At 34.8% G+C, this 14,518-nt stretch overlaps 2 protein-coding genes across 3 annotated transcripts in view; one reads left to right on the top strand and one right to left on the bottom strand.

Annotated features, from left to right (window-relative positions):
- The window catches only part of DOCK7 (dedicator of cytokinesis 7), a 248,232-nt gene that overhangs the window by 100,374 nt on the left and 133,340 nt on the right, over positions 1-14,518 (top strand). The gene's annotated exons all lie outside the window — the stretch shown is intronic.
- ANGPTL3 (angiopoietin like 3) lies at positions 2,311-11,529 on the bottom strand. The gene is made up of 7 exons (XM_062191450.1): positions 10,964-11,529; positions 10,263-10,373; positions 7,369-7,483; positions 6,274-6,387; positions 5,455-5,550; positions 2,892-3,158; positions 2,311-2,538 (listed from the first exon to the last, which is right to left on the bottom strand). The coding sequence occupies exons 1-7, from the start codon at positions 11,456-11,458 to the stop codon at positions 2,354-2,356; spliced, it is 1,383 nt and encodes a 460-aa protein (XP_062047434.1). The 5' UTR covers positions 11,459-11,529; the 3' UTR covers positions 2,311-2,353.

The following is a 14,518-nucleotide window of genomic DNA, read 5'->3' as shown; positions in this document are numbered from 1 at the left end:
ATGTGGATATGTTTTTATTATCTTCAGCTGTTACACTTCTCCACTGAACAAGTGTTAAAGATACAAGTCAAAGTAATATGCAACCATTATAAATTTTAAGAGGACAGAGAGGAAGCTAGAGGAGACTCACTAGATAATCTAGGAATCAAAGGCAATCACTGGGAAGAAAGTTTATCGGATTAAGAGACGTTTCAAAAAGAAGACTAGTAAACATGGCTTTTGATATAGGAGAGGTAGTTAGCAAAGTACAGCAGGAGAGATGTCTTACAGGCTTCCATGACTGGGAGACATAGGAGAATGTTAGGAAAGGATGTGAAAGATATAAAGGGAGGGAGAAAGTCAAAAGGGAGAGCAGAGATCCTAAGGGTTGATGGATTTGTTACAATGATGCAATGTTGAATTTGAGGGGACTATAGGATATGGAAGAGATAAAGAGACCTGTCATGAATATGTAGTTTTTGAAAGTTTTGTCATGGAGCATAGATGAGTCCATGAGGGTAGTTAGAAAACCTGGGGATCAAAGTAGAAAAAAAATGAGCTATGGTTGTGCATTGGCCCACATACCCAAAACAAAGAAGGAATAGATTATTAAATGGATCCAGGTAAAGGATAATCCATGGAGAGTATAAATTAGTAGTGAAAGATCAAAGGGCAGATAGACTGAGAAAAGGCCATTAGATTAGACAACTGTGAATGTTGAAATTTGCTTTAAACCCAGTAGTGGGGACATGACACAATTTTTGTGAACCCATAAAGAAAAAACTTTTTTTCTGCCAGAATTCTCACTCAGTCTGAGTTTTATATTGGGAAAAATCCAGTTTAGTGTTCCTAAAAGGAACAAAATTAAACATGTGAGGGTGGAGGAAAAAAAAGAAAACAGGAAACAGTAATACATTAAATAACTCCTGCATTTGAAATCTGTTTTTTTGAAAAAGCCATTTTGGCATTCTGGTTCTAAAAACATCAGTATAAATTTTTGCTTAGGCTGTGTTCCTGAAAATTAGAATTTATTCTTCCTTTGTTCTTTTATATTTTCTGGAACAAGGTATTTATGTAGGATCTATTCAGATCATACATATCTTTCAGATATATGATAATAAAAACATACATGGCATATATATCAGATAATTTGAATTATATAATGGTGAATATTGACAGGTAAGTACTATATAACTTGGGTACAATATTCTTTAAAAACTTGGTTTAATTCAGAATTTTATTTCTTACTGATAATTTTTAAGCTTACTGGGAAATAAGTATGACAAGAGATATTATGGCAAAAATTTATATCTAATCTTGGGAATTTAGAGTTTAAATTATTTAAATTAGAAGTAACAATCATTTATCTACTGTGATGCCAGCAACAGAACTGTAAGAATTAAAATTTCTGATATTTAGGGACTGAATCTTTATTGAATTTTAAATACATACAGATGTCTGTCAGGCTTTTTAAACATTCAATAACTTTTTATGAATTTTAATTCTATTCAGAAACCTACACAAAAGTATTTGACTCACAGCATGTCAGGAAGAATAAGTTAATGTTAAACTTTAACTTACTGCATCAATATATTCATTCTTAGTGTTTTCTGACAATATCTCTTTAATATTATTTGTTTTCACAGTATTAAGTGTTAAAATATATAAAAATGCACACAGTATAGATAAGTTAACAAATATGTTAATGTACAGTGATAGGTGATATTAAAGTCAAAATGACTTAGTAGTCATGAGCTACTACACTTATTTAAAAGACATTGAGCCTATTTTAATACAGTATTTCAGCCTACTTCATTTAATTTCATGACTAAACCATATCAGACATTTATCCAAGCAATTTTGTAGCAAAATGAAGACTCAGTTTTAAAAAATTCATATTATAGATTTTTGCATATACTCTGAACTGATTGAATTTTAGCTTTAAAATTAATATTGCAGCATTTAAAAATGTTCAGTCCTTTGTATTTATTCAAATTTAGAATTTTAACAAGGAAACTGCTTTTTTAAAATGAGTAAGTTTTTAAATTAGCCTACTTGATGACTTTTAAAATAAAAGGTTTTTTAAATTTAGTTATTTAAAAAATCACCTATTGGTTATAATTTACCATCTAAGATTGAATCCCACAGTACAAAATATATGAACAAAATGATACTGCAGTAAGAATTTTGAATAAGAAAGGTAAATGGTATTCTTTGAGGTGATATTTTATACCCATTCTAAAGTTGATATTGACTTGCAAGATGAAAAAATATTTCTCAGGCTTTCTCCGAAGAATTTAATATCAATTATTAAATGACAGTAACTTGGAATGAGTTTAATGTTTGATTTATTGGCCTTTTAATTGGTCTCTGTTCATTCGAAGCTTTCTGAATCTTTTGGATGGATCAGCATTTTGGTTGATTTGATAGAGTATAACATTCCGTTTCGAGACTTCCAGCATATCCCTCTTCTCCTCTCAGATTTAGATTTTGTTCTTGGTCTGTGATATTTGCCATTTAGGTTGCTTTCTCCACATTCGTCGTTCCACCACCAGCCTCCTGAAGAAGATACACATGCAATTTAAAGGATATAAATTTGTGTGAAGTTGCTGTTATTTTATTTCCTTATGAGTATGTCTCATTTCTTATATCATAGTGTTGTAAATCCATGTATCCTAATTTTAAATAATATGTGTAAGTTTCATGCATTCTATGAAAGCTAGAATAGCTGAAGAGGATTAGAGGTAAAATACAATGCTTAGTTGAACTAGAATTAACAGAGGTTTGTGTGTAGAGAAAATGCTTATTTGAGATTGGAATTTTAAGGGGTTGACATTGTAGATAACAACTAATAATATAGGAAGATATTCTGAAGAGGTGAAAATAAAGTACTGCTATTAGTAAAAGCATACCTGAATAGCTTTCTGGACAGTTGAGGTGTGCTTTTGCTTTATGATCCCATGTAGAAAACACCAAATCTTTATGCTCTGGGAGTGCTGTGGGAACATTGCCAGAAATCTCAGCGAGGTGCACTGTGTAGTTGCTTTCGTGATTTCCCAAGTGGAAAGAATATTCTACATAATGTATCTTGTCTTTCCAGTCTTCTAGCTCAATTCGTAAGATGTAAGTGGATTGCTTCACTATGGAACTGATCTTCTCTAGGCCCAACCAGAATTCTCCTGAAAAGAAAAAAATTTAAAAGACCTGCTTAAAATCTGATAATCCTTTCTCAAACAGATATTACAAGACATGTTTCACATATGAAACATACATTATAGATAATTAGGTCTGATCACTGGTAGAATAATGTCTAATCCCTAAATAGCTTTATATATACTAGCTTTACTATTATCTATTTATTAATACCCATTTATAATCAAGAGACATTAGATACTCTCATAGATTTAGATGGTAACACTGTCACTTTCTTCGAATTTAAACTTCACTTTTGGTGTTTGCTTTATACATTTATTTTTTGTGCAAAAATAAGGAAGTAAATTCTAAAAAAAATTAATTAACATGATTCTTAATAACCTTTCTCTGTCATTTAGAAATTATGTTGGGAATTGAAATCATAGTATAATTGTAGATAATTATTTATTATTATCCTTTTTATTAAAATAATGAAAATAGAAGTCAGTATTTCCTTATTGAGTTAGTAGGAGGCTTCATTTTAAGGATAGCTAGTAAATATGAATACAAATGTGTTACTTTACTTTTTAAAAATATTTATTTATTTGAGAGGTAGAGGGACAGAGAGAGAGACAGACAGATAAGAATTCTGTCCACTAGTTCACCCCCCAGATTCCTGCAATGGCTTGGGCTTGGCAGACCCAAGCCAGTAGTCAGGCACTCAATCCAGGTCCCACACTTTGGTGGCAGGAACCCAACCAACTGAGCATTCACCGCTGCCTCCTAGGGTATGCGTTAGCAGGAAGCTGGAATCAGGAATGGAAATAAGACTTGAATGCAGGCACTTCATAGGGGATGCAGGTGTCTTAACCTGCTAGGCCAAATGCCTGTTCCTGGGGTTTTATTTTCATCATCGAATAATTGAGTGTTCTGGACTTAGCTATCAGTCTTTTATTTTTGAGTTACATTCACTGTTAGAAAAAGACTGGGGGCTATAAAACATATCACTGAGGGACCATTGCTGTGGTATAGCAGGCTGAGCCTTTACCTGTGGCACTGGCATCCCATATGAATGTCCCAGCTGCTCGCACTTTTTTTTTTTTTTTTTTAAGATTTATTTATTTATTTGAAAGAGCTACAGAGAGAGAGAGAGAGAGAGAGAGAGAGAGGTCTTCCATCTCTGGTTCACTCCCCAGTTGGCCGCACGGCCTGAGCTGCACCGCACCTATCTGAAGCCAGGAGCTTCCTCCAGGTCTCCCACGCAGGTGCAGGGACCCAAGGACTTGGGCCGTCTTCTACTGCTTTCCCAGGCCATAGCAGAGAGCTGGATCGGAGGTGGAACAGCCAGGTTTCCAACCAACACCCATGTGGCACTGCAGGTGGCAGCCTTACCCTCTTTGCCACAGTGCCGGCCCCTGCTCCTCTTCTGATCCAACTCTCTGTTTATGGCCTAGGAAAGCAGTGGAAGATGGCCCAAGTGATTGGGCCCCTGCACCCATATGGCAAACCTGGAAGAAGTTCCTGGTTTTGGATCAGCCCAGCTCTGGCCATTAAGGCTATTTGGGGAATGAACCAGCAGATGGAAGACCCTTCTCTATATCTCCCTCTGTCTATAATTTTGCCTCTCAAATAAATGAATAAAATCTAAAAAAAAACCCTTTTCATTGAAATATGCATTCTAACTATCATAATTGGAATAAAGAATTTTTTAAATGGTCAAATAATACTTAGTGGTAAAAAAACTTTGGTATAATAATGGATATTTTTGACTTTACAAGTGAGTATTTGTACAACATAGATTTTTGTAGTGTGCTTCTTAGATTCTTTTATTAAACTTTGCATTGAGTAATTTATTTTAAACAACACATTCTGTAATATACATTTATAATATTTAAATTATTGGAACTTATAAATTTGGACTGCATATCTGACAGTTTTCTTATCCCTTCTAACCTCTAATTGACTGATATTTAAAATATCAATACAATAAGGGAATAGGGTGCTAGGGATGATTTTCCCCATAGCTTATTCATAGCACATATTACTTAATCAAAACTGTCTTTAATAATTATAATTATGATAATTATGTCTTTGAATTAAATTATGATAAGTCTAATTAAGAAGACATGTAATTATGATAAGTATAATTCAAATGACAGTTACAATAGGTGTAATTACTAACAAATGTGTAATTATTTGTTAATAAGTTTTATGAAGGCTGAAAATGGTTCTTGTTCATTGATGCAGTGCACAGTCCAAAACAGATATTTGTGTTACAAACCATTGTAAGTATTTTAAAATATTTTTAGGTTAAAAAGTGATGAATGAATAGAGTCACCTTACCGTCAAGCTTTCCAAAACCATGTTTGTAGTTCTCCCAAGTTTCATTGAAGTTTTGTGCTCCATCTATTCGGTGTTGAATTAGTGTCCATGGCCTACCTGCATATAACGAAATGAAGTTGTGGACTTTTAGTAGCTTGATTTTGAGAGATGTAAAAAATGCTATGTCTTTTTGGCTTGGTTTTAATTGGTGTCTTTAGAAGATAGTTTATTAATCTTATGGTAATACGTTTATTATGGTCCCCAAAGACTAAGTGAAGGGAAACTATTGAATTTTTTCTTAGTAAACTTATTGACAGGTCACTTCAGATTATTTTATGACAGAAACGGGGAATGTCACATAATAAAATTAATGAATAAGAAAAATATGAATATTAGATTTATTTTCATGCTATATATATTTCATTTTAAATATACAGTAGTTCTTCAGTACCTATGGATGTTTGGTTCTAGTACCCTTTGCTGATACAGAAATGTGCAAAAGCCTAAGACCTTGATACAAAATGGCATAGTATTTGCATATAACCTACTCAGATCCTTCTGTGTACTTTAAATCATCTCTTGACTATTTATCATAACAATGCAATGGAAATGCTATGTAAACTATTTTGTTTAGAGAGTAATGACAAGAAAATAGTCTAGTTTTATACAATGCAATTTTTTCCCAAAATCTGTGATCCATTGTTTGTTAAATCCATGTGTGTGAAATTCATAGATATGGTGGAATGAGCATATTCAGAAGAGAGATAATGGGTGGAATCTGCTAATAAGTGGTAGCTTGAACCTTAGCACTGTCCATTTTTCTTTTTAGGCAGATTTTACCTGATTTTATATCACAGTAGACATTAAAAACTTGAGAGTCGGTGGGTCTAATGGCATAAACTCCGCTTCTGTGTTCACCTCTGTTATAAATGGTGTTACAATCTGCAGGAATGCCTAGAATCAAAGAAATGTTGTTACGTAAGCTTTAGTAATGTGAATGATAACTTAGAAGTTGGAATCTTTATTTGACATTTCATAGATTCTGATTAGTGTAGTTTTATTCCAGTAATGTTTACATTAAAACATTTTATAGCTTGTATGCAGTGAAGATTATGAGGGTACTTCAAAAAGTTTATGGAAAATTAAATTAAAAGATAAATTTGTTTTGGTGCAAAATTTTTGTTAAGCCCAAGCATAGATAGTATTTTAATAATATTCATTTTCCATGAGTTTTGGAAGAAGCTTTGTATAAAAATGGTTATTTCCAAACTGATTTCTTTGTAAGAAAAGTAACAAAATGAGAATTTTAAGAAGATTTTGGTTATTTTTGCTAGTCATGGGAGGAATATAAAATTTCAAAAATACATATGGATTTGGTGCACTGAAGGTAGACAACAGATATTTGTAGAAAGAGTAAACAATACCTGTAAAAAACTAGTAACGGGTTTTTGGTAAAATTACGTAAAATATAAATGCTTTGAGATTATATAATTTCATTGAAGTTTAAATGGGAATGGAGATTTTTGTCTCCAGAACTTGTTTTTGAAAGTTTTCAAGCAAACAGAATAGTAGAAAGACTCTTTCCATTCAAAAATTGCTAAAAGTTTATCATATTTACTTTATATATATACCTATACAAACATGTATCTTATTGTGCTATTTAAAAGTAAACTGCAGACTTCATGACCCTTATCTCGCTAAATATTCCAGCATATATCTCTTCAAGAAGATGTTATTCTCTGCCATTTTCACATATAAAAAAATTAATAATCGTATAAAGTCCGTATTCATATCCTTAACTGTATTAAGAATGCTTTTTTAGAGTTTTGTATTTGTTGGATGTGTCTCTTCACTCTGATTCCATCTAGAACTCGTTCTTGAGATAAGAGTATTTAATAATTTCTTCACAAACAAAACCCACCAAAATTATCTTACCATCATGTTCTGCATTTTTTGTTTTATTCAGCTGAAGAGAGGGAGTAGTTCTTGGTGCTCTTGGCTTGGAAGAAAGAGAATTTTCTGTGGATTCTTGAATACCAGTCCTTCTGAGCTGATACAAGAATATAAATCTACTTTTAAAAAAGTGGTACTGAATATATGCTACTAGACAAAATGTAGATATATCAAAAATACAGTTTTTATTTGTCTTTCAGTTTATATTATTTGATGTTAAGAAGGAAGAACAGTGTTACTCTGCCTTTCAAATTAAAATTAAGTGAGGCCAAAGCAGGGAGTTTGCCTATTTTAATGTATTCCCTATATTTATATGAATAAGATATATTTAATATTTTGTTCAGTAACATAGGCTGATTTTTTTAAGATTTATTTATTTACTTGAAAGGCGGAGTTACAGAGAAGCAGAGGCAGAGAGAAAGAGGTCCTCTTTCCACTGGCCCTCTCCCCAGATGGCCGCAACGGCTGGAGCTTTCTCCAGGTCTTCCATGTGGGTACAGGAACCCAAAGACCTGAGCCACCCTCCCCTACCCTCCCAGGCCACAGCAGAGAGCTGGATGGGAAGTGGAACATCGGGGACTCGAACTGGTGCCCACGTGGGATGCTGGCACTGCGGGCGGTGGCCCCATCTGCTACGCCACAGTGTCTGCCCCATAGGCTGATTTTAAGTGTAATGACTATCATCAGTTGTAGATCTGATTTTTCAGACCTTCCATAAAGACACAGAACGTTATTTGAATAAGGTTGCTTTTGGTCATTTTTGACCTGTAAATATATCTGTAGATGTTGTCAGGTTGGCAGGTTTATTTGCTTATTTTCAATTTTTTATATTTTATTATTAGTATAGAATGACATGTTCTGTCAAGTGTGTTGAATTTACAATTTATTGACTGACTGTTTTTCTTAGTGATGGTGAGAAAAGCAGAATATATAGTATCTTGCATTATTAGTGTTAGCTTTTTGATGTTGGCATAACTAGTATATTTGAGGACCTAATTTATAAGGATTTGTTGTAAATTTTTCTTTTTTCTTTTCTTTCTTTTTTTTTTTTTTTTGACAGGCAGAGTAGATAGTGAGAGAGAGAGACAGAGAGAAAGGTCTTCCTTTTTGCCGTTGGTTCACCCTCCAATGGCCGCTGCGGCCAGCGCATCGCGCTGATCCGAAGCTTGGAGCCAGGTGCTTCTCCTGGTCTCCCATGCTGGTGCAGGGCCCAAGGACTTGGGCCATCCTCCACTGCCTTCCCGGGCCATAGCAGAGAGCTGGCCTGGAAGAGGGGCAACCGGGATAGAATCCGGCGCCCCAACCGGGACTAGAACCCAGTGTGCTGGCGCCGCAAGGCGGAGGATTAGCCTATTGAGCCACGGCGCTGGCCATGTAAATTTCATTTACTAGTTGTTAATCTTTTCTAATAAGTAACTATGATCTTAAATTTGCTTGTTTATTTTAGAGTTCTGATTTTTTAATTTAAATAAGAGGAAGGTAGATCATATCATCTAAGTCTTCCAACTCAGGAATTCATTGTTTGAATTTCTTCATATAGTACCCCATTATCTGCAGAGGATATGTTTGAGGCCCCCACTGGGTGCCTGAAACCACAATCAGTACTCAACCTTATTTATACTGTTTTTTCCTAAACAGAGTATACCTGTTATAAAGTTTAATTTATAAATTAGGCACAGTGTGAGGTTAATAATAATAACTAATAGTAACAGAACAATTATACTGTAATAATTATGTGACTGTGATCTCTGAGTTTATAATATTTTTTGAATCCTCTTGAATGACTATTTAAGACAATTACTGATTGATTTTTTAAAACCAATGTATCCTATGTTAGAATGCTTAGATTCTGGCATAGCTTTATTCTAAACAAATGCTTTGCTCCTTCACCTAGCCAGTTGTTTACATTTAGATTAATTACATTACTGGATGTTCAATTTAATAATCAGACACAAATTTCTAATAATACAAGTAATAAAAATAATAATCATAGTAAATTTACTGACTTCTGTATGCTGAACATGGTATTAACCTTATTAATTAACAGTATTTATTGAGCACCTACTATGTGCCATATTATTAATATTCCAAGGCAATAGTAATAAAAATAATGGAAAAAAGTCACTGTACTCAAACAGCTTACATTTTCGTGCAGGAGAGACAAGAAAAGTAAAATAAGACCCATTATGTGTAAAATAAAAGTGTTAAGGAAAAAAGTAGTTAAGAAGGTAGAAGTGTGTAGGGGTGGGAGTAAGGGATTATAATTTGTAATTAAGTGACATGGAAAGGCTTCATTGAGCGTTTCATGTTTGATAAAGGCCTGAAGTAGTGAAGTGTGTGCTATGCAGATACCAGGGAGAAAGAGGAAACGAGAAGGGCAAAGGCACGGAGGTGCAGCATGTTTGATGTGTATGAGAAACGGTCAGGTCAGGAGGATTAGAGATGAAGGGAGGGAGATAATGGCGGGTCAGGTCCTCTCAGGTATTTGAGCTACTGTGAGTGAAATGGCAAGCCATGGTAGGTTTTGAGCAGAGAGATGTGGTCTAATTTAAATTTTAATAGGATCATTTTGGCTGTCATGAATGAATTCTTTTTTTCTCACAACAATCCTATGAAGATCGGCTCTGTCATTATCCCTGTGGGCTGTGTAAGGACGCTGTGAGGCAGAGGGGTTAAGTAATTTAGTCAAGGGCATGTGGGAAGTTTAGAGCCGTGATTGGAAACCAGGCAGGCCTGAGCTGCAGAGCCTACGGTCGTGTGCTGCCCGTATGACCAGTTTGCTCACCACCCAATTAAAGGTTTCAGATAACTGTAAAATCCAGTATGTTTATAAACCAATGTAAAATACTGGACATACCATTAAAAAGCTCACTTACCTGATTTTCTATTTCTTTTATTTGACTATGCTGCTCGTTTAATTGTTTATATTGTTCTTCCACAGTCTGGAGAAGGTCTTTGATATTGTTATCTTGCTGTTCTACAAACATCTGGATACAGAATGTAGTTTGGTTAAAAGTCTCATTCCTCTTTGTTTTCTGTTAGAGATTTTACTTCCTCTAACACTGTCACAATCTGTTTTTCAGACTAATAGTAGATTTTAAAAAATGTTGTCAATAATTTTCCTTTTAGACATCTTTTCAAGTAATATATACTTTTGTTCTTATATTTTGATTAAAATATACTATCTCTGAAATTTGGTTTTCTGAATTTTACTTCACTTGAAAGGATAAAAACCACAATATTTTAATCATATATCTTTCTTACTGTAGTACTTTTACCTGTTTTGAACATGGTAGAATAGTTTTAAATTCATTTAACTTTTTACTTATCTATTTAACTGATTTGTAACTTTCATATCAAATGTAAAGTTATTTTTCATATAATGTTAAGGAAATAAGAACTAACTTGAAATTATAATTGGAAATTTTATTTTCTGGAGGTTTTTTTTTTTTTTTTTTTTGAGAAAAATAAGATATTCCAACAATGCAACAAAGTATTTCAAATAACATGTCTTAGAATTTATTTTTAAAAGATTTACGTTTAAAACATAATCATGAAGTCTCTAGTTTCTACTTACTTTCAATGAAGTTACTTCTGGGTGTTCATGAATTTCAGGTTGATTTTGAATTAAATTAGTTAATTGCTCCTCCAAATATCGCACTTTTTGTTGAAGTAGAATTTTTTCTTCTAGGAGACTTTCAAGTTTTGAGTTGAGTTCCAGTGACATATTCTTCACCTCTTCGTTTTTCTCTTGTAGCTTTGATGTAGTTCTTCTTAGTTCCTTTTCTTCTTTCTTGATTTCATTGGTTTGTAATGAAAGGTCATAAAAAGACTGATCAAATATGTTGAGTTTTTGAAAAATGTCATTAATTTGTCCTTTAGTTTTGTGGACAAAGTCTTTAAGACCATGCCCTAACTGAAGAAGGCCATTGGCTAGAATTTTCACATCATCTAACATAGCAAATCTTGATTTTGATTCTGGAGATAGAGAATCAAATGATGAATTGTCTTGGTCAATTCTGGAGGAAATAACTAGAGGAACAATAAAAAGAAAAAGCTTAAGTGTATACATTTTTATCCTAATTATTCAGTTGCAAGCAATTTGAAATTTCTTCTCCAATACGTAGATGGAGACGTGTTAACTCTATATATACTACTCTTTGCCACATAAAAGGTAAGAGTGGCAGGTAAATATAGTTAATCATTAAGCTATGTTAACTTGCACAAATGTGACCTTCCACACGGAGCTAGATCAATGCTAAATGAAATCAAAGAAATGAGCAACTAATTTAATAGGTAATTAGAAATCATTGTATTTAACTTTGATAGATTATAAACTGTATTTTCAGTATAATAGGTTTACTGTTTTCTAAAAATTCATTTTAATTTTTCATGATTTAAAAAGAGATTTTACAAGTCAAAAACTTTTGACAGGTTAAGTTGTCACTAAAGTTGAGGAAAAATTAAAAGATTAAGTTTGGATTTCCCTAATTCTGCTTTAGTTCTTTTGGAAACAATGGCTCATGGCAAAAATGCCCTCTTTGAAACCTTCCCCCCACTCCTTCATGTGGTGTTAAAGGCTCTTGATGCTATATTCCTGCGCTGCTCTGTGTAAGCTAACATATAATGATATTCCTTATTATTTGTCACTATAATTATTAATATTTCTTTATGCTTCACATTTATGTGACCATTATCACAACAGTACCATATACAAATGTCATAAAGACATTTCCTCCCCTTCTATATTGTATTGTATGTTTTCTAGGTTTGTTCCCTTGAACTTAGGGTCAGTAAATATGTGGTCCTCTAAGGTCAAACTATAATTAGATCTTTTTAAATTTTGTATTTAGTTTTTGTTTACTTGAAAGAGAGAGACAGGACTGTCATCTGCTGATTTACTCCCCAGATGCCTACAATAGCAGGGGCAGAGCTAGACCAAAGCCAGGAGCCCACAGCTCAGTCTTGGTCTTCTACCTGACTAGCAGATACAACCATTTGAACCATTACCTGCAAACCCCTCGGGTGCACATTAGCAGGAAAGTTGAGGGGCTGATGTTATGGTACAGTGGATTAAGACCTGGCATCCCACATTGGAGTGCAGATTTGAGTCCTTGCTTCTGTTACAGCTCCATGACAATGCATGTGGGAAAGCAGCAGAAGATGGCCCAAATGCATGGGTCTGCCATCCATGTGGGAGACTTGGTTGGAGTTCCAGGCTCCTGGCTTCAGCCTGGCCCAATCCTGACTATTGCAGCGATTTGGAGGAGTGAACCAGCAGATGAAGATAGCTCTCTTTCTGCCCCCCTCTGAGTCTGTGTCCCTCTGCCTTTCCAACAGATCATAAAATCTCTAAAAAAAATAAAAAATAGGCCGGCGCCGCGGCTCACTAGGCTAATCCTCCACCTTGCGGCGCCGGCACACCGGGTTCTAGTCCCGGTCTGGGCACCGGATTCTGTCCCGGTTGCCCCTCTTCCAGGCCAGCTCTCTGCTGTGGCCAGGGAGTGCAGTGGAGGATGGCCCAAGTGCTTGGGCCCTGCACCCCATGGGAGACCAGGAGAAGCACCTGGCTCCTGCCATCGGATCAGCGCGGTGCGCCGGCCGCAGCGCCCCAACCGCGGCAGCCATTGGAGGGTGAACCAACGGCAAAAGGAAGACCTTTCTCTCTGTCTCTCTCTCACTGTCCACTCCGCCTGTCAAAAAAAATAAAAATAAAATAAAATAAAATAAAAAAGCAGGAAACTGGGATTGAGAATGGAGCCAGGATTTGAACCCAGGCAATCTGATATGAGATGTGGGCATCCCAAGCAGTTTCTAAACTACTGTATCAAACACCCACCATGGAATTAAATGCTTTCAATGTCAGAAATGATTTGCTTGTTACAACTTTTTTTCTGAATTGTGTGAGTTTGGTAATAGTTTCAATAATGTAAGTTTAACAAAAAACAAAATTAATAAAAAGAAATATTCACTGTGCTTCTAACTTAATGTTAAAAAGAAAATATATGATTAAATTATAAATATTTTTTTAAGCTTTTATTTAGTGAATATAAATTTCCAAAGTACAGTTTATGGATTATAATGGCTCCCCCCCCATAACTTCCCTCCCACCCACAACCCTCCCCTCTCCTGCTCCCTCTCCCATTCCATTCACATCAAGATTCATTTTCAATTATCTTTATATACAGAGGATCAATTTAGTATATATTAAGTAAAGATTTCATCAGTTTGCACCCACACAGAACATAAAGTGTAAAATACTGTTTGAGTACTAGTTATAACATTAATTCACATTGAACAACACATTAAGGACAGAGATCCTACATGTGGAGTAAGTGCACAGTGACTCTTGTTGTTGACTTAACAAATTGACACTCTTGTTTATGGCGTCAGTAATCTCACTAGGCTCTTGTCATGAGTTGCCAAGGCTATGGAAGCCTTTTGAGTTCACCAACTTTGATCTTATTTAGACAAGGTCATAGTCAAAGTAGAAGTTCTCGCCTCCCTTCAGAGAAAAGTACCTCCTTCTTTGATGGCCTGTTCTTTCTACTGGGGTCTCTCGCAGAGATCTTTCATTTAGGTGTGTTCGTGTTGTTGGTTTTGTTTTGTTTGTTTATTTGTTTGTTTTTTGGCCAGAGTATCTTGGCTTTCCATGCCTAAAATACTCTCATGGGCTCTTCAGCCAGATCCAAATGCCTTAAGGGCTGATTCTGAGGCCAGAGTGCTGTTTAGGACATCTGCCATTCTATGAGTCTGCTGTGTCTCCCACTTCCCATGTTGGATCGTTCTCTCCCTTTTTTATTCTATCAGTTAGTATTAGCAGATACTAATCTTGTTTATGTGATCCCTTTGACTCTTAGACCTATCAGTATGATCAATTGTGAACTGTAATTGATCACTTGGATTAGTGAGATGGCATTGGTACATGCCACCTTGATGAGATTGTATTGGAATTCCCTGGCACATTTCTAACTCCACCATTTGGGGCAAGTAAGCTTGAGCATGTCCCAAATTGTACATCTCCTCCCTCTCTTATTCCCACTCTTATATTTAACAGAGATCACTTTTCAGTTAAATTTAAACACCTAAGAATAATTGTGTGTTAATTATAGAGTTCAACCAATAGTATTAA

This window comes from Lepus europaeus, chromosome 5 (assembly GCF_033115175.1).
Source record: "Lepus europaeus isolate LE1 chromosome 5, mLepTim1.pri, whole genome shotgun sequence".
NCBI classification, from domain to species: domain Eukaryota; kingdom Metazoa; phylum Chordata; class Mammalia; order Lagomorpha; family Leporidae; genus Lepus; species Lepus europaeus.
The sequence above is the reverse complement of the archived record's forward strand: the minus strand, read 5'-3'. Positions and strand labels throughout refer to the sequence as shown.

Excerpts from the sequence above, each read along its gene's own strand:
- ANGPTL3 (XM_062191450.1), bottom strand. The coding sequence starts at position 11,458 with ATGTATACACTTAAGCTTTTTCTTTTTATTGTTCCTCTAGTTATTTCC. Across the intron at positions 5,551-6,273 it reads CTACTGTGATATAAAATCAG|GTAGGCCATGGACACTAATT; the intron begins GTAAAATCTGCC and ends CGTTATATGCAG. Across the intron at positions 3,159-5,454 it reads TGGTTTTGGAAAGCTTGACG|GAGAATTCTGGTTGGGCCTA; the intron begins GTAAGGTGACTC and ends TTTTCTTTTCAG.